The sequence below is a fragment of the Lineus longissimus genome, chromosome 8 (genome assembly GCF_910592395.1).
Source record: "Lineus longissimus chromosome 8, tnLinLong1.2, whole genome shotgun sequence".
NCBI lineage: Eukaryota > Metazoa > Nemertea > Pilidiophora > Heteronemertea > Lineidae > Lineus > Lineus longissimus.
The window spans coordinates 2,207,980-2,226,496 of NC_088315.1; the positions used below are offsets into that span (position 1 = coordinate 2,207,980).

General features: G+C 40.5%; 1 protein-coding gene across 8 annotated transcripts in view; it reads right to left on the reverse strand.

Moving 5' to 3' along the window:
• Nucleotides 1-18,517, reverse strand: part of LOC135493034 (E3 ubiquitin-protein ligase LNX-like) — an 81,650-nt gene that overhangs the window by 38,615 nt on the left and 24,518 nt on the right. For 3 of the 8 annotated variants that reach the window (XM_064779812.1, XM_064779810.1, XM_064779811.1), the window contains exons 3-4: nucleotides 1,150-1,242; nucleotides 764-903 (exon numbers count right to left, since the gene is read on the reverse strand). In XM_064779812.1, coding sequence (XP_064635882.1) covers nucleotides 764-903; nucleotides 1,150-1,242 — 233 coding nt within the window. Of the gene's footprint in view, nucleotides 1-763; nucleotides 904-1,149; nucleotides 1,312-5,973; nucleotides 6,159-7,308; nucleotides 7,792-8,664; nucleotides 9,096-11,365; nucleotides 11,811-18,517 lie in introns of those variants that run through there. The other 5 variants (XM_064779817.1, XM_064779813.1, XM_064779814.1 and 2 more) reach the window with 5 other exon arrangements.

Below are 18,517 nucleotides of genomic sequence, written 5' to 3' on the forward strand. Positions count from 1 at the left end.
GAGGCACCATCGTCTCTATTAATTATTTACAAAGAAATGTCTTTGTTCTTGTAGTAGCTGATGACAAACGATTTCTTCAGTACGGTTCTTTTAGTTAATACTACAGACAATTGTTCTATAACCATAAATCATTTCCACAGGATTTCCTACCAAACCAAACTTTGTGGCGACTCTATCATATCAGTTTAGTTAACTCTTACCACAACCCCTAACTGAAATCAATTCAATGGTAAAACTGAAGATTCCTGCTACGTATGGGATTCGCCAAATTAGATTGAAGGCGAGAAGCAAGAGTGGAATCCAAGATAGCTACCTGGTTAATTAACAGTCATTCGATCCCATTTGATACCCCAAGGTCCAATGACGGCTTTGTATAATTTGAAATTTCATTTCATGCGACATGTCACGAACCAACACGGGTGAAAAACCGGTGTTGGTAAGAGAGAGTAGAGCCACTCTAAACCTCATTATCAGAGGTAGCTTGATCATATCAGTGTTGATCAAATAGTGCAGGTAACCTTGTCTGGGGAAAGGTTTGCACTTGGCCGCAAATCTGAATTCCGAAACAAATGAACTTTTGACAAGCTGAGTAGAAGCAGACAGATGGCCAGGAGTTGTGTAAGGGAGGATGCCCTGGAGGTTTTTACGGTCAATTACCCAACAATCATGGTCAGTTTTAAAGTGACAGCTCCTGACACAGAAACACACAGGGTGACACAAGAATCACTGAAACAAGACAAAAGTTCCTGAATGTGACACTCACCATTCCTATCAAAATTGTCCTGGTCTGTTTTCTCATCTCTGTATGGACACTCCCAAAGGTGACTGTTTAAGGCACTGCGAGGGCCCTGGAACGTGCAACCCAGGTGAGACTTGACACACTGGATCACAGCACCCCGACATCTGAAACAGAGACACTGCAACATGAGGGACAAGTGAATAACGTTTCCATGTCAACTTCCTAACATCACAAGACATATCGCTACCACCTCGTTGGTACCATCTTCTTCTTCGGCATTTGCCCTTATGAGCATTGGTTGCGACCAACAGCAAGTTTCCCACTTGAATGAGGTCATTTGGACAGTGATCAAGGGATCTTAGTATTTTATCTCATTCAAAGGATGGCTATGAAGTTTGCCAAACTCTTACCTATGTTGTAGATGTGCTTCCAGGTCGCTCCTCGGCAGAACCTCCTCACAGTAATCAACATTGGGACACACCACCAGCAACTTGTCCAACAACCTGCAACAGCACAATAACATAAGTAATGGTGCAGTGGTCATGTTTATCTGCAAGATGGGAAAGGACTGTCTGAAATGGAAGAAAAAGAAAGAAGGGTGAGGCCAGCAATGGCAGTACATGTTTATTTTGGCTCCAAGTACAAACACAACAAGAAACAAAGCTTTTGAGATTCGGTATTTTACAGAGGTAAACAGTATCCTGACGGAAATCAAACGAGTGGGAGCTATGCAACATATAGATCTCCGCTTGGCAAAGTTAAGGCTAGTAGATGTTTAAGACACTGCCGAGGGTTTCGTGCTCAAGAGATACATGAGAAGAACTTGGATTCGGACATGGTTGTTATGACATATCGATGGCTCTTCCCTGCACAGATATAATCATGTTACAAAGGAGAAATTCCTTTGGAGCAATTGTAACCTCTCTTCCTTTGGCCAATGTGAGCTGTACTGAGGATTGTCAGAATCTAAAGTTTTCTAGCTGATACTGGTATACTGCACCATACAGCAAGGACTATTTTTCGACATTTTATACCAATCATGGCGGAGGGTGTCGAGGGGAGGTAATAAATATATTATCGTTGGGAGTCATATTTCATAATATTTGATCTCATCGGGGAACCTCTCATCACCTCAAGCTAACTTCAGATAATTAGACTAACACAAAATACATCCTCAAGAGAAATCGAATAAAATGTCTAAACCGGTATATATCTGTAAGCAATATTGCTAGGATATGTCTAAATACATGTACATTGGGAGATGAAAGTAAAGTATAACTAATTGGGTTGTCTACCTTGAGGATATGAATGAAAATAGGTTAGTTTACAAAGAGATACTTATAGCTATAAAGCAATCTTTTTTGTCTATTTCATTGGCTACAGTAAATATTTTTCATTCTAGACAGAAACAGTGATATCACATGATACTGGTCGTTTCAGGACGGCTGTCATCTAGTTGGATGTACGGCATCAAGTCCCTTGGGCTTTCTGCACTATGTAATGGCCCAATATTGTAAAACAATAGCTGATAGTTATTCCGTTACTTTCATCCGTTGAAACTAGAAACTGTCATTTCCTGCAAATTAGGGTTTCAGTTCCCATTGAATTCACAAAGACCACAAATTGTAGAGAGTGCATCCATTAATTTTGTAGCAATTTAAATGACACTGAATGACTTTCAGCAAAAAGATTTCATGTTGAAATCATTGTCTTATCCTCCAAGCAAAGATTACAAGCTTTTTCCGGCTGTGTCTTTGGGAAGGGTAATTTGTAATTTAGACTAATTTTAGTTGAGATTGCATGGCATTTTAACTCTAGCTTTAAGCCATCTTTGTAGTAAATGTCATGGATTGAAGCTAGATAATGTCAGGCATGAGTGGGAGTTTTCTTGATTAAAGATAGCTGAAGAATAAAATGGCCAGGGCCATTGTGCTCACCTCATGTGGAGGAAAGATGGATGAAGAGTATGGTATTGTGTCATGTAGTGTTAGGTTTGATGTAGGCTGGCATGTTGACCACCCTCTGGGCCATAGTAGGATATATATTATGTAACCTTGTGTCGCAATGTTTGAAATATCACAACTGGGTGAGATTTCTAACTTTGTACTTTACTTCCTTGGTGAGCTGGCTTAGACATACCCAGTTAAAATCATGTGGAAGAGTAAGCCTTTATGCTGCTGGGAAACAGCCAATCTCTGCACTGCCTGTGAACAGTCATTTTTATACCTGATGAACCTGGCCATCACCAGATGCTATTGGAAGCTGAATTGGTGAGATCAGCGTGAGACCTGCAGCACCTTGGGTGTATTCCTTCGTCAACATGACAAAAGTGTCTCATCAACAGCGTTGACAGATCCAACTGATATCTGATGGGAAACTCATTGGAAGTTTTATTTTTAAATCATGTGCCTGCAGCAGGTGACACCACTCATGCTTTGATGAGTGTTTAATCAGCTGGGCTGGTATTGTATTCTAGATCTTTCAGGTGCCTGTGGCTAGGGAGTCAGTGACAAATATACGTTTTTAAACTTCTCCTTGAAAATGTTGATCAATATTCTCACAAATCACAAGTGCTTGACCCAATAATAAAGGTACTGACTCATCATTATCTTGACATTCCCCCTTTAACCAAACTACTCCAATCATCCATAATACTTAATCAAAGCTGTTAAAGAAAGGTATTGTGAGAACCATAATTGAAGCAGTAGTATGGCAGGCTTGACACCGGGACAATGGACAAGGGATTAGACTGGATTAATGAAAAGGAGGTTTGGGTAACATGACTTAATTAGCAGAACCAGTTCTAACTGCCCTGTGCATTTTGAATCAGTGCATTTTGAACCCGAATTGAAGCAGTAGCATGACAGGCTTGCCACCGGGACATTGGACAAGGGATTAGACTGGATTAATGAAAAGGAGGTTTGGATCACATGACTTAATTAGCAGAACCAGTTCTAACTGCCCTGTGCATTTTGAATCAGTGCTGGTTTGTCTTTGGACTGAAGTAAGTGTGGAAATTTGTGTCTCATTTTTCCTGAACAACTTGATCAAATTAATCTAAATTGGAGGAATCGAAATTTGAAGAACAAAATTTGAAGTTGACTTGTTCAGCTTATTCAGCAGGAGATTCTTGAACCTTTCAACAGTTGAATATTTCTGTTCCCATTTTTCTCTTTGAATGAGTTTCTTCTGGATTTTTCCGCACGCCAATACTCGAGGCAGGTCAACTTGGATGTGAGCTAAGTTGGGCAAGTACAACTTCTTTCCATTTTCCAAATGATCAGAACAGATGCAGAGAAAACTGATCTTTCAAAGACCCACATGATGTGATGTCACATCATCAGTATATCTTTGAGCCAAGAATCAGACTTCAGTTTCTTAAACTTTTCTGCTGATGCATGCCCAAAATGTTAATGTAGTTTCTTGGCGATCTTTTTCTTTGACTCTCAGTTTCGAACAGTTCAGGTACTTGATGTACTGATTCATCCTACATGTTTAGTGCAACACTTTTGACCGCGCCTTGGCAGGCAGTGATCACACTGAAGAAACCAGCCAAATCTGGTCACCGGACTTCTTGTCTGAACAAGTTGTTTTAACGACCCTGTAAAGCTTTTGTGGTCAGGTATAACACTGAAATCAAGAACTTGATTAAGAACTTGATGTTGACTTATCAGTGTTCTCTTGATACCACGTAAAATACAATTTCAAATGATTTTTAACTGAATGTACAGTAAACATACAAATTACCTAGATAATAAACTACCAGTATGCTGTATGTCATGTCATTTGAATTTTGTTGTGTGTTCTTCTGTTAAAATTTTTCACGTAAATTCATGCCTCTACTGTAAACCCGCCCAGGAGTAGTCTGAACCCCCCAATATGGCAGCACCTACTGGCTCCATCATTTTATATAGGTCCCTACTATAAACTCACCCAAGAGCTGTCCGAACCTTGAATAAGCAGCACAAGCCCATTCTGTCTCGTGTACTGGTACCTATTACTGTAAACACACCCTACACAATCAATATGGCAGCACCATAGGTCCCACTGTAAACTTGCCCAGGAGTTGTCCCGACCTGTATGGCTGCAACCGCAACATATAAGACACTGAAAACTCTCCCAGGAGCTGTCCGAACCTTGAATATGGCAGCGCCTGCTAGATCAATATGCATGAATCCGTACTCGAAACTCACCCAGGAGCTGTGTCTGTGGCTGCAGGACCATGAAAAAATGAAACTTGCCCCCATTTCCCAGTTACTAATTCGGGGCAAGCCGCCATCTTGGATAAAGTACATTGACCCATCAACATTACGTAAAACTGAAATTGTCTTGATTGAAAGACACTGAAATGTCTGAGCACGAAAAGAGTGTTTGATGCATAGGTATCTGAGGACAGAAACTGTATCAGAGTCTTTCACTGTTCAGTAAGCTGGTCCCAAACTGTTTTACAATCCTTATGACATTGTTGAGAGATGTGAGAAATACAGCTTCAAGACCAAAGTTCAAAGTTCAAACTTTGATATTAAGGCGGCATGAACTCGAACTTGAGGAAGGCATATATCAAAGCCAGTACATTCCAAGGCACGATCGAGTTTGAAAACTTGAAGACAGTGAGTGTATGAAACAAGAGTTATTTAAAACTTACGCCCCGTAATTACAAATGCCTGCACTCACCCCTGGTCATCTCACAGTAATGTCATTGATTCATACCCGATGAGCCCAAACATGAAATATGGCCAAGTGTGGGAATATTTCTCTGATTCAGAGTCTGAGTGAAGTAGGGTACATTGATCATGCATAAAACATTGATCATCAATAAAGCACTGCCGATATAAATGTATTTACCATTAATCAATGATGCGAGGCCAAACACTGTATCATAGGTGTCAAAGAATAGGTCAAAGGTTAAACGGCCTCATGGGAACCTGTCTATACCAAGGCTTGACAGAACGAAATATATTACCATGATTACATCCAAAAGTGTACATAAACCTTTGGTAGTAGAAATTTGTTCATTTTCTGATGCATCAACAGAGATCTCTACACAGGAATGTTACCTATACTAAAGCATACTCAGCCTCTTAAATGCAAAAGGAGGAGCATGTGGTAGGCCACTGTTCATGAGGAAGTCCCTCACATATCTCTAAGTTAGAAACTAACGGACTTTACGCTGAAAGTTGCATAGAGACATACAGAAGTAATTTGGAAGCATTCCTCGCTCCACCAACACACACCTTTGGTATCTACAACCACCATAAGTATTGAACTTATTCCGGGCTTTTGAATTCCAGTACATTGTGCATCAGAGTAAGTCAAACTTATCCACATTGGTCAGTCAATACTGCCAGGGTCGAGATGGAAACACAGTGGCATCGCAAATCGGTTGAACACAAACACAGATTTGGAAACTAAACCTCAAATGATGGGATAATCCAACAGATTATGTTAAAAGCTTCCTCACTGCAAAGTTGTTGATGGTCAATAATACACGAATCACACTAATCAAATGAACCAAATGTAAAGTCTGAGAATGGCATTGCTGAAATATACATGCACCGGTTGCATCAATAGGAAATGTGTTAATCTTTGATGCTGCTACATATCACATCCCCGAACCATTTCAAAAGTGAAGTCGATACAACTCAAAATTTTTGAATACGAGTATCCCATGATGCTTCAGCATCGCCTACTTCAGTATGCATTCAATGGACTTAACCGAGTGTCTCTCCCGGGATAGCATGATCGATTGCAACTGAAATATTCTCAATTGACGACCGTTTGGCGTTTTGTTTCAGACCCATTTGACTTCCATGGTTCCCATGAAAGTCTGCTTCAGGCCATGTGTTTTTAATTCACTGTTTAGTGCCCCCTATAGGCTAAAACATGCTGGCAACTTTCCAGTGCAACCTGTAGTGAAAAGCTATAGTAAGTACCACAGCTGTTTGCCCTCTTTGTACCAAATGTTCGGCAAGGAACGGCAGGTGAATTCCTCCTGATTCCATCAAGGCGATGGACAACACTCGAGAAGGTGGTAAAACTGGGGTGAAGATGAAGGCACCTGTCGAGCAGAGCATTGAAAAGCTTGACTTCTAACATAAGTGACTGCTGTTCTTTCTTCAAAATCAGGTTTGTATTTGCGTTTCTCGCCTCACACACAGTGGGAAAGTAGCAGTAACCTGTTCAACGGAGTTACAAAATTCCGCCTTTTTAAAATCAGCTGCATTAGCTTTTCAAACCACAGGAAAAACATTTAAAGTGTTTTAAAATTGGTGTAGAGTTTGTTTTCATACGCAGTTGGCAAGAAAGGCATGTCATGAATGAATTCTGTTGGGTTTATTTTCTTTGATCCATTGATGTTCTCCCAACGCCAATGTTGAATAAAAGCTTATGTGAGGCATGCATGGTATTTACTGGTTTCTTTTCCTCAGAATTGCCTTGAGTATCTTCAGGACGCTTCTCAAGACCACGCATGAAAGAAACATAAACCAAAATGGGCTTTACCCCAACTGGAGCCTAAGTGTAGTTGCAGCAAACCGAAATCAAAAGAAGTCGTGACAAGTTGACCCTACCTTATTACGGTATCATAAATACACCTCTGACAGAGGTCCTCGAGTGCTGCTTGAAGAGTGTTGGGGGGACTCACTTTACAAGTGCACCTCGCACTGGGGGCCATATTTCGTGTCAAATCTTTGAAGCCAGAACAACGAACCTTTCCTATTTCTACCGGTTCGTAGAAGTGATAAATGTTACTATCGGTGCCCAATGGCGCCATCTTTACACTACTGACGGTACTGTTTGAGCAAATATTACCAATCTATGGCAGTAAAGATCGAATTTTGATCCAAATGATAATGAGAGGGTTAAAACCTGTCTTTTTAAGTCATGAAAGATACACTTTCCATTGGGTGGGATCCTTAGACTTAAGGATGGATCAACAGAGCGGAAGGCTAGCAGGAGGTAGTGAGGAAAGTCGTCAGCAAAGGATACACATCACAAATCCTAGTTCTGCTACTCTTGGTATGAAATGAAAGTAAGTCCACTTTTGAGAAATACAGGGAAGTTATCAAACACAGTTTTATCATCAGATCTTTTAAAAAAAACTCTACTCCATATGAGAATCTAACATCAGCAACATCAATACAGTCCAACTGAACAAGAGCAACCACCCCAGACTCAGCCAAGCTGCGAGTAAACACAGCACTGCCAAACAATTTAACCATTCTTAATTTTTATCCAAAACTGGAGAAAAAAAACCTGTCCCATGTATTCTCATCCACACCACGCTTCTTTCACTCATCCATACACTTGTTATTGGTATGGACTGATGACAATAAGTCACAAGGATCATGAATAGGGCAGCCTTTCCTCTCCCATCATTCGCTCTCAATGGTCGAGGACCCATTGTATATAAACCTATCAAACCATGGGAAAAATCATCGGGAGTGGGGCGGCACGTGCCTGATGAGGCAGCAGTTTCACCTCAACAGGTTCACTCTTTCAACACAAGATCCGTAGTTTTGCAAGGCGATACATGATACAAGGCAAGCTAGTCAGCATATTGAACTCAGTCAAATAAGATCAGCTGTTAATCATATTGTAAACGTTGTTAATGTCAACAAAATCCACAATATGTCAGAGGTGCCCAAGTTTTACTGAACCAAAACGATTTGGCATAATGCCTTGCGTTTTGGTCCAAAAACTTTTCATCAGACGCCACATCAAGGGGCTGAATCAAACACGTCAACAATGATAGTAACACATGCACATGACCTCATGGTGTGGGCAAAACAACAATATGAAGAAATACCAAGGTGACAGTCACGCCCCCATGACTATCTTGGAAACAGGTGGAAATGATTCTGAATGGACAGAAGCTTTTGAACTGCAGCCAAAAGAGGCAGATGGTTTTCTAACAAACAACTCACATCTTTGATTCCATGTTTGACGGCCGCCAAGACGCTGACCTCCTAAAACTGGAGAGGTCGATGGGCGGACACGTTCCTGGTATACGCAGGGACGTTGCTCTTTTTATCGTCGCAAATGTTGTCATACAATCCAAACTCTCACATTTTTCACAGAAGTCATGAGTTTTGTCACAGGGCGGTGGGGACTTGGGTCCGATTGGAATGTAATTTGATATGTCTGAGTAACTCCCCATTTTCGCAAATGAAAGATCCTTTGCACAAAATAAAATATTCCTTTTGATTAGTTTTTTGTCTCACAAATCCAGCAGCAACTTGTATAATCCTTGCTGACACAAGTTAATGCCTTTTGAAATTTATATCCTGAAAAATAACAGAAATTGTAAACCAAAGGTTTCATCTGATGATTTCAAGAATAGGCTGTAACTGTGAAGGTTGTCACAGGGCTAATCCAAATCACAGGACAGAGAAATGTCATTCTTTACAGTATGCAACCTACGTACAAGATGTAAACACCACTACTTCCACCATAATACTGAGATGACAGAATAGTTGCAACAGTTGGGTGTACCGCCACCCAGCATGAGTAAGCGCAGGGCCAATCAGGTCCAGGGCGGGGTACCTCGACACACTTTGGTCAATGACTCACGAGTCACACGTATATTAAAGGTAGTATAACGCAAAAAGACGTTATGTAAATGACAAAAACATCGCACAATGTTATATGAGTCATTATGCATCTGTACACAACTCCACCCTGAATAACTGTAAGCCATTCACGATACCAGGTGTTCTATCACTCGAGCGCATTATCAAGTCCAGAACAGTCCATGTCAAGTCAGGATGACTCATAAATCCATATAGATATTGTTCATTATGTACACATAGGTTTGTCCAATCTGATTTGGAACAAAATCCAGATTGGTTTCAAATCAATAAGCTGAAATCTGCAGCACATCCACAAACATTATTCTACGTGAATAACCGCCAAGTTGACTGAAATATATCCAGGTTTGTTTCAAATCAAGAAAACTCAATCCGCAATCCATCTGAACAGGTTATTTGACACAAACATACACAAAGATCTGCCAACTAAATTGGAATGAATTTAGCTTGTTAGCTACATTGATTCCTCTGACAGTCCATGATATATTACCAATCGGAGCTAAACACTGCTCTACAGGGTAAGATAAAACACAAACACACTCGGGTAGCTACTGCAATGGGAATCTGCATACAGATAATAAATACGCTAACGTCAGATATCTCGGTTATAAATAGCGAGACATCGAATAGCATTCGCAACAGTATAATTCTATATAAGGTGCTGCACAGAATTTCCGATAAACTAAACCAAAGCGTGTTTGTGAGAAGTTTTTACATTATGTAGAACTACGCACGTTATGTAAGCTAAAAATGGCAATGAAAGGAACTGGGTTATCCTAAAAGAATTGACTCTGTTGACTCTTGCCAATGTTATTGTGACCTTTAACAGCTGCTGGAGAGTCTAGTGGACTTGTGATTGTTTATTTATCTTCTATTCAATAATACAGGGTGTATCAATAAGTTGCACCAGTTCAACACAATGAACCGATTCATCACAATAGTAGCCATTTTTCTATTACCCTGTGTCAATAAGCGCCAAAACAAAGTCCATAGGCTTGGTTAAGAAACGTGCCCACTCCGATTCCAAATTGTCCACAACGATCTAGTTACGCCACCTATGGCTTGATGAGTTGAATCGCCCCATCTCAAATCCCAGAGTTTCAAATACTCCATGGATGCAGGACTCGGAACTTGGTAACATGGTGACGGATCTTGTCAATCCTCTTCAACGGATATCTAACAAACTGGTTTTCCCGATAACAACAAATCCTATTCGTCGACTCCCCTGACAAGACAGGTCCGATGGGGGCCATCGATTATTGAGGTATAATGCACACAGGTGGGAGTGTTAATTGTGGTAATCAGACAAACCAATGAGACCAGGGTGTAGATCATGAGTGGGGCCAGAGGTTCACAGAATTCTACAATACTGGTAAAGATATACTTTTTCAATGCTATCAGAATTCAGTCTTGCAGCACACACAAAGAACTTAGAAGCATCAAACCTATTTGAGTTTACTCCAAAAGGAACAGGATGCAAAAAGATCGGTAGCAGAACTCTGCTGCCGATGATCTCTCAGGAGCTCATCAGGTTCATCGCTGGCATAAGGAAGGAGACATATGACATGATGCAGATTCCAATTTTCTTTCAACCCAAAGGCCAACGATGCAGAAGTTGGCCAATCAGCTATGGACACAATGGCTTCTGATAAAGCCATTTTTGTGGGGTATTACAACCGAACAGCTATTGTTACCAGCTCATTCTAGTGCCGTGATTTGAGACATATTGGAAAAAATAACTGCTACACTGATATTGTTGTGCAGGTTTATCCTGTCAGACAAAAAGTTGCTTCTTGAGCTGAAGAATGGCTATCTAAGGTTACAATTTATTAGAGTGGCTAAGAAGAATATCCAATGTATAAAGATTAGGAAAAATATTGATATCGGAGGTAAAATGGTCTGGCTTCCATATCTCTGACTATGTCATCTCTATTTCTGAAAAAAAGGTATAAACCTGAAAACCATAGCAGGAAGTTAGAAATTGATGTTACTGCTGGCGAAGTAAAATCTACAAACTGAGATGTTTTTAATAACTTACGTTTCTGGTGAAAGCAACATGAAAGAGTTTCCACCTTTCATCGTCTTCATTTCCTTCAGGCTAACAGTATCCATGGCAATGCCTGAACAAAGTCTCATGCAGACGACAACAAGTCCAATGTCCTACAGGTCATGATGACCAAGAGGGTCAAGATCCATCACAGAATTTACCCCGATTTAAAGTCCTTTCGAATGCATTAATCTTCATTTCACGTTTCACGTTTCAAGTTACACACCCAGCAACATCAAAGATGCTGTCCTCACACGAAGGGCAAGTTTTCCTGCATCGTTTGAAAGCAGCGCAAGTCCATCAAAGATCACATTCGATTTTCCACAGATAAAATGATCATTTCCTATTCCCCATTTTATCACGAGAATGGCAGGTAAGCAACCATTAACTATGCCAGACCAACTCAAAAAGTCACTTTATGCCGATGGCCAACTCTCTAGAATAAGTGCAATGAACACCTTGGCCAATGAACATCATTGGGAACCGAAGGGAATAGATGGCAACTACAAGAGCAACAGAGGTTTTTCTGCTTCATTTGAGCAGTTAATCACCGTAGAAGTCATGTGTGCCAGATTAGGTTTCACCAAGTGGTCAATGGATGTCGCCACTATCTCACAGTACAATAAGCCTAACCGGGGTATCTCATTAAAGTCCTCATCCTGCATCCCAAGATATCCTCTCACAGAACTAACTGTATGCGTTGCCAATGAAATCCACTTCGAAATGCAACAGCTGCCAACGAAATATCATTGTCTGTTGCGGAAATATACTGGAAAGGTTAGCGTGAAGGGCTTGTTGCACAGACAGGTGACATGTCAAGAACTCTACAGAGCTAATGGAAGGATGTTTGCAGGTTGTTCGAGAATGGGACTGGGAATGCAGGAAAAACTTACACCTCACCAGGAAAGTGACAACAGATCCTGGGCAACTTGTTGTCACAAATTGGGCACACGAGAAAACACTCCCTCCCCATATTGTATCCAAAACCTCCAAAAACGTCCAGCAGAATGCAGGAATATGACTCCCAGCTCATTCTAGGTCCTGTTTAGTCACGAGACCATACAACATGATACTAACTGTAACAACTGTTTCAGCTGTCTATCACCATATGCCGCCACATTCATTTTCTCACAAGCTGACAATAATATCGGAGATAAGTTTTACTTTTAGTTTCATCAGATAATCAAATCATTAGGCCAAGCAAAAATCAAGTTCTTTTCCAAAAAAAATTTGATGGGTAAGCTTATGTTTCATTTGAGACAATGAATTGTTGTGAGATATGCCAGGCTTCTCAAAACTGATTTAAAATGTCATTATTTGGACAACATTCAAATGATTAAGATAATGGTTGATGCATTCGCTTGAGTTCTGGTGACATACAAATCAGTATTTCCGTTATGTGACAAGAACAATGTCTCTTTTTCATTTGGCCTAATCAAAGGGTGCTTTTCACTATACCACTGTGAATATTCTGTATTCCCCTCCCCAATAAAGACCAGGTTCAACAGCATCAACAATTGAACTCTGTGCTCAATTGTCTATGCTCGCCGCTGTGGGAGACCACATAAACCAGGGAAGTTAATCGATACAGCTATTGGAGGATCTGTCATCAATGATAACTCGTGAATACGCACCTCCACGTACCATTATGTGTCAGCAGTAGTTTTTGTTTCGAGGAACTGAATACAGAGAGTTGTTTCCACTGATTGCAGAAACATTTCCCATTCGTATTAATCAGCGTCATCCTGATTCCCAACGCTATACCACGGTTCGAATTATTACCATGAACCCCTACATTAACAGCGTGACATACATGTATAATCTAATGCATCCTACCCTATATCATTCTAGTTAAGACTGTCTCTACATCAGAGACATCCAATAAAATCGGGATATCTGATCAAACTTTTGATGGATGGGCCAATGACTTTTTCTGCCTGAAGGGAAATACCCTGACTACAGTAAATGAGCCATGATATCACAGGGGCACGATAATCTTTCTTATCTTTGTTCTAAAGGCAGTAATTTAGGATACGCAGACTTGATATAAGGTATGGGATTGCAATCCAAATAGTGTACATCACTGCAGTTTTAACTTCTGTAGACTCAAAGTTTAGTCTGGATAGTTCTTCCTTTCCATTTAGTCAATCAAAAGAAGACATCATTTACTGGGAGCAAAATGTCACATCATCTTTTTGATTAGTAATTAGTAATTAGCAAATGGAGCTCTCATGAAGCTGGGATTGAAGATGTCACATTTACAACCAGCTAATTAATAGCTCATCAACGTAATGTATCAATTCCACTTTATCTGCAGTGCTTCTGAGACAGCAATTTTTGATCGCTTGAATGTCAAAACAACATTCTGTAACGCCGTGATCACAGAATATCGATATACATGTTCAGAATGGAAAAAACGCCAGGCTTTGTTTGATTGCAGCCGTCCTTGATGTCGTAACCAAGAACTGCTAGATTTTACTTTGATGAAAAATGTTCATCATGAACCCAAGACCACAAACTGATCTGTTCTGACTGAATTGGATTCAAAATTCATCCTCCAACTGACGTCTCATGATAAGACAACAACATCAAAGCGATGAGAGGACATTGCACTTTTGTGAAATTATCGCTAAAATTCCCCATCATTTCTTCAAAACAGGATAAAATTGTAAATTGCTTTTGTTGAACAAAGCCTGGATTTTGGTGAATTGGTTCAGTGATGACAGCTCAAATTGCCTCCTGAGCCTCAGAAGAGAGAGGTGAACAAACTGGAGATTTTAAGTAGCTTCCACATCCCGAAGAGGTCGAGTTGAAGGAAGCAGAGTTGGAAAAAACCTGGTAACGGGACTTTGAGACTGCTTTGTAAGAGGACCAAGTTGAAGAAATAATAGATTTTGAGACTGCCTTCTAATAGGCAGTAGAATTGCCACAGCATCGGCTGTAAAATTGCCTTCTTGTTGTTAAAGGACCAAGGTCAAGCAAGCAAAGCTTGAACAATTGCCTTGTAAGAGGACTGAGCTGAACCAGGCAAGTTGAAATTGCTTTGTAAGAGAACCAAGGCGAACCAAGCATAGACTGTAAAATTGCTTTCCATGGCCCATCCTGGGGTGGCCAAGTTGAAAGCAAAAGGTCTTCGGTAAACAAGTCACCAGGCTATAATAAGGGAGACATCATAATTAAGTAACATGAGTACCCTACGGCTATTACTTCCCCTATGTATGACATTATATGAGAATGCCATCAAGATGAAAGTGTCATCCAGCACACCATGGTCAATAACATTCATGGATACTTGGCCAGTTACTAGCAATTTGAAGAACAAAGGAATTCATTCCAGGACGGAATCCATCACATTGACTGAATCTCAATTTGAAAGATTGGATGGTAGGTAGACAATATAAGGAAGGATGTCACTCCGAATGTCAACCAATTGCTTTCATCAACTCAGGTCCTTCAATTCACTGTAATCATTTCTGAAGAGTTCTTGGGCCATTCTTGCAGCAAGCTTAGGATGCTGCACAGGTGATCGCTATACCTTCATCCAAAGGATGCAAATCATGTAATCAAATGTGAAATCCACTGGTCGTAAAATGACCTCTTTACAATGTACTAAACCTACTTTATAATCTATGATCGATCAGGCCAGAACAAAATGATACAGCTTAGGTCTTTACAAAGTGCTTTCAAGACGTTGAAAACAATAGCAAGACTCCCTGGTCATGCATGTACCTGGCTTGATACAAAGAAAAAGTTGATACCACATGATACTCAGCAGCCGGAATGGATTTTCCATTAGTTTCTTTTCAATTACCTACTCAAGTGATCTAATGGTCTGAATGGGATGGTATCCGTGTTGTATTGTATTTACATTTCCCCCACTAGACAGCCTAATCTGCTTGTCGCCCAGCTGATCATACTTGGTAGAGTACTGGTACTTTCTTGTTGTTTATAAGACCACACGAAAACCGCAGAAAAAGATTTTACAGAATGGGAGCACATGTTTCCATCAATATTGCGGCAAAGAAAACACAATCTCATGTCTTTTTTTGTTTTTTTGCCAATCTTACCAAAAGGATTAAAAAAAATTTCAATCTAATAATCACATTATGAATAAGGAGAACCTCCACAAGTCTTACAAAAAAAGGACCACTATTATTTCTGCACGCAACTTGAAAAGTCAGACAAAGTTCATAAGTGAGATATCAATGCAAAAAAGATGGTGAATTTCTCCAGGGCATAGCTTGTTAGCCGACATGCGATCATGATTTACGTATAATGAGGATTCATGCGAAAACATTGGAATCGGATGAGATGGGAATGGGAGAGGTTTTAGCACGACATACCTGTCACAACCGATCAACGGCATCATGGGGAGGAACCAGACTTCAACCCTTACAGTTCAAGAGATGAAAGTCTAGAGGTGTTTGATTCGCAACATAGTGTGGACTCCCAATATACCACTTAGACAAGAAGCATCCCCACAAAATGTTATCGGACATCTGAAATCCATAATTGTGCAAGACCTTCATATCAGCATGCTTGTAACCGTCTTACAGTGTTTTACAAGGCTTAGGTGATGAAACACTGATACTGCGAATGATTCTGGCAGTGAAAATGGTCGCAAAAGAATATTTGTTATTTTGGGCCAAAAGCAGGGGAATTCGACAACACCATTTCCACTCCTGATTTGTTGCATTTAGTGCCACTGCGCAGGATCAACGATCGTCTCCAACGACATTTCCTTTGCATCACCGTCATCCGACAAGGTATCAGAGCAGATCAAACCGGTCGGAATTAATTTTGTGACGATAATCAAAGGCTGTTGGAGCTTTCCGCCACCTTTATAAGAAAGCTTTGCAATACCTTACGTATGAATAGCCCAGACGTCCTCAATCTAAATCCCATTTGAGCAATCTGTGAGCAGTGTTGCTTTGATGTCAGAAGGTGATATCATCTTCAGACTTAGTGAGATTTGGATGACGAAAATGCTCAAGATTACCAACTGGGAATGACCTCAACATCATCTCAATAAACTGGACACAGCATGACCGAAATGTCATCGGCCATAAGGTATAAATCGTTGGTATTATTCTAACCAAGATTATAACCTTCGGCCCCATCCATGATCCCCGTTGCTATTAGATTCTTAGGGAAATGACATACTTATCGCTAACACGTCTGATGACCCATGGACATCGCTGATCGATAATACCCAGCATTGTAAGTCTTAAGAATAGGGATCTGTTACTTGGCCGAATGTTGTGACTTTCAGCCATACTTGATCCTGGTATATATTGAGAAGGGAGCCTGCTTATGAAGAATACTGTGGCAGGTCTCCTAGAATAACACAAAGCCATGTTGGAAACTTCATTCTCCATAAAGTATTTCCAATATTGCTGTCAGGTCTGTGATAAATACTCATCGTGATCAACATCAAGACAGCAACCGAAGCATGCAATAATCAATGAGATCTATCTCCTAAAAGCAATCTTCTTCTAAACATAATAGCATTTCATCTCGATAACAAATTGTAGCCAGATAGTGGCATGACAAATTCCGGAGATGTGCTAAGTTGATGAAAAGGAAACCTGGTAGTCCATGAATCCAATGTTGCAGGTTTGGCATTGGGGTGTCACTGCGACATCTATGGTGGAAGGGTTTTTCAGAAAATCTTTGATTCAGTGAAGGATATTTTCTGGAGTTGACTCCTGAACCTGCAGGCGCTTCTGTATGCAGCCCTTCCTGTTGAACTTAAACATCCGCAGCAGTGGAATGCTTTGCATCAATGCGGTTACGCTATGCAAAGTACAACACAACTGTACACTGTCATGAATAAATAACATTTCATAAACACTTCATTTTTTAAATTCCGAGGAATCTCAAATTTACAACATCACAGTTTGAATTAAGATTGAATCGAAATTGAATGTGGGGCTGTATGACTCTGCAGGGTGCGGAATGAAAATAACCATTTTTTCAATAAAATTTACGAGTGTTGTTGTTCACATTCTGGGCACCAATCCGACACTAGATTTGAATTAAGTTTCCTCATGAAATTGCTACAACCCCATCATGTTTGCCAGAAGTGGATTCTAATGGTCCCGATTTCGTATCTCGTAATCGTGATGATTCTAACAATCGTTGTACAAGATTGAAGTGCGTCGTAAGATTTTCCAAGTGGCGGAGATCGATGGAGTCAGTAATAGGTGGATGAATGCCATAGCAGTATTTCGTGAGAAGGGGATGTGGACTCTTGAATTAGAATGTGCAGACACGATTGCATGCATTATGGGCAAGTAATGATTTACCTCGACCTTTTGATAGATATTTCAACATACCTGTATCTGACATCTGACAATTTAGCCACTGAGATGGTTAAAGCAACTAAACAGATCCCACATTAGCGGCGTACATTAACGCGACCGTAACGTCATTGTCCAAATATGATAATAGACAGTCATGACGACCATCTCGCCTCTGATCCGCTAATTCGATTGGCAAGGTTTCTTGAGCCATGGAATCCCAATGAAGATCCCTGCTCATGCTGTGATAGCCCCATTGACGGACTAACATTTGACCCCTGATCGCTATGAATGGCAGCTTATGGTAAGAGGGTTCTCGAAATAGCGCTAATGTCTTCATACGCCGCGGCTGAACAGACTGGAATAAGCTGAGCTACACTTTGTATCATCAGAGGTGAATAGATTGTGGAGCGTGGTGGCACACCACAAGGCCTCTGAGTCTCATACAAGGGTCATGGGTTTGAACCCAAATCTTGCTGCTGCTTTCTCATTAATTTACAAGCTGTGATATTTGGAGTCCAACAGTCCCCCAAGGCCACACACAGACCAATGTCACAAATTGAAATACTATTTGGTGTTATATACCGAGGTTCAACATACTGTGGTGGTGTTGTTTAAACTGATGTGCCCTAAACCCGACAACAGCATTGGTGTGGCCTGACTGGAATGCTTGGGTCCCTCTGATGCGTTTATTGAATAGGTCGATAATGTAAGGACGCTAAGAAATTAGATTTTCAAACGTGTGATGGAGTCTAGTTTGGTTAGTTAGCATTCTCGAGAGTGCTAGTGATGGACTATCAATATTGTTGCGGACAGGCCGAGGACTATGGATTTCTTTATC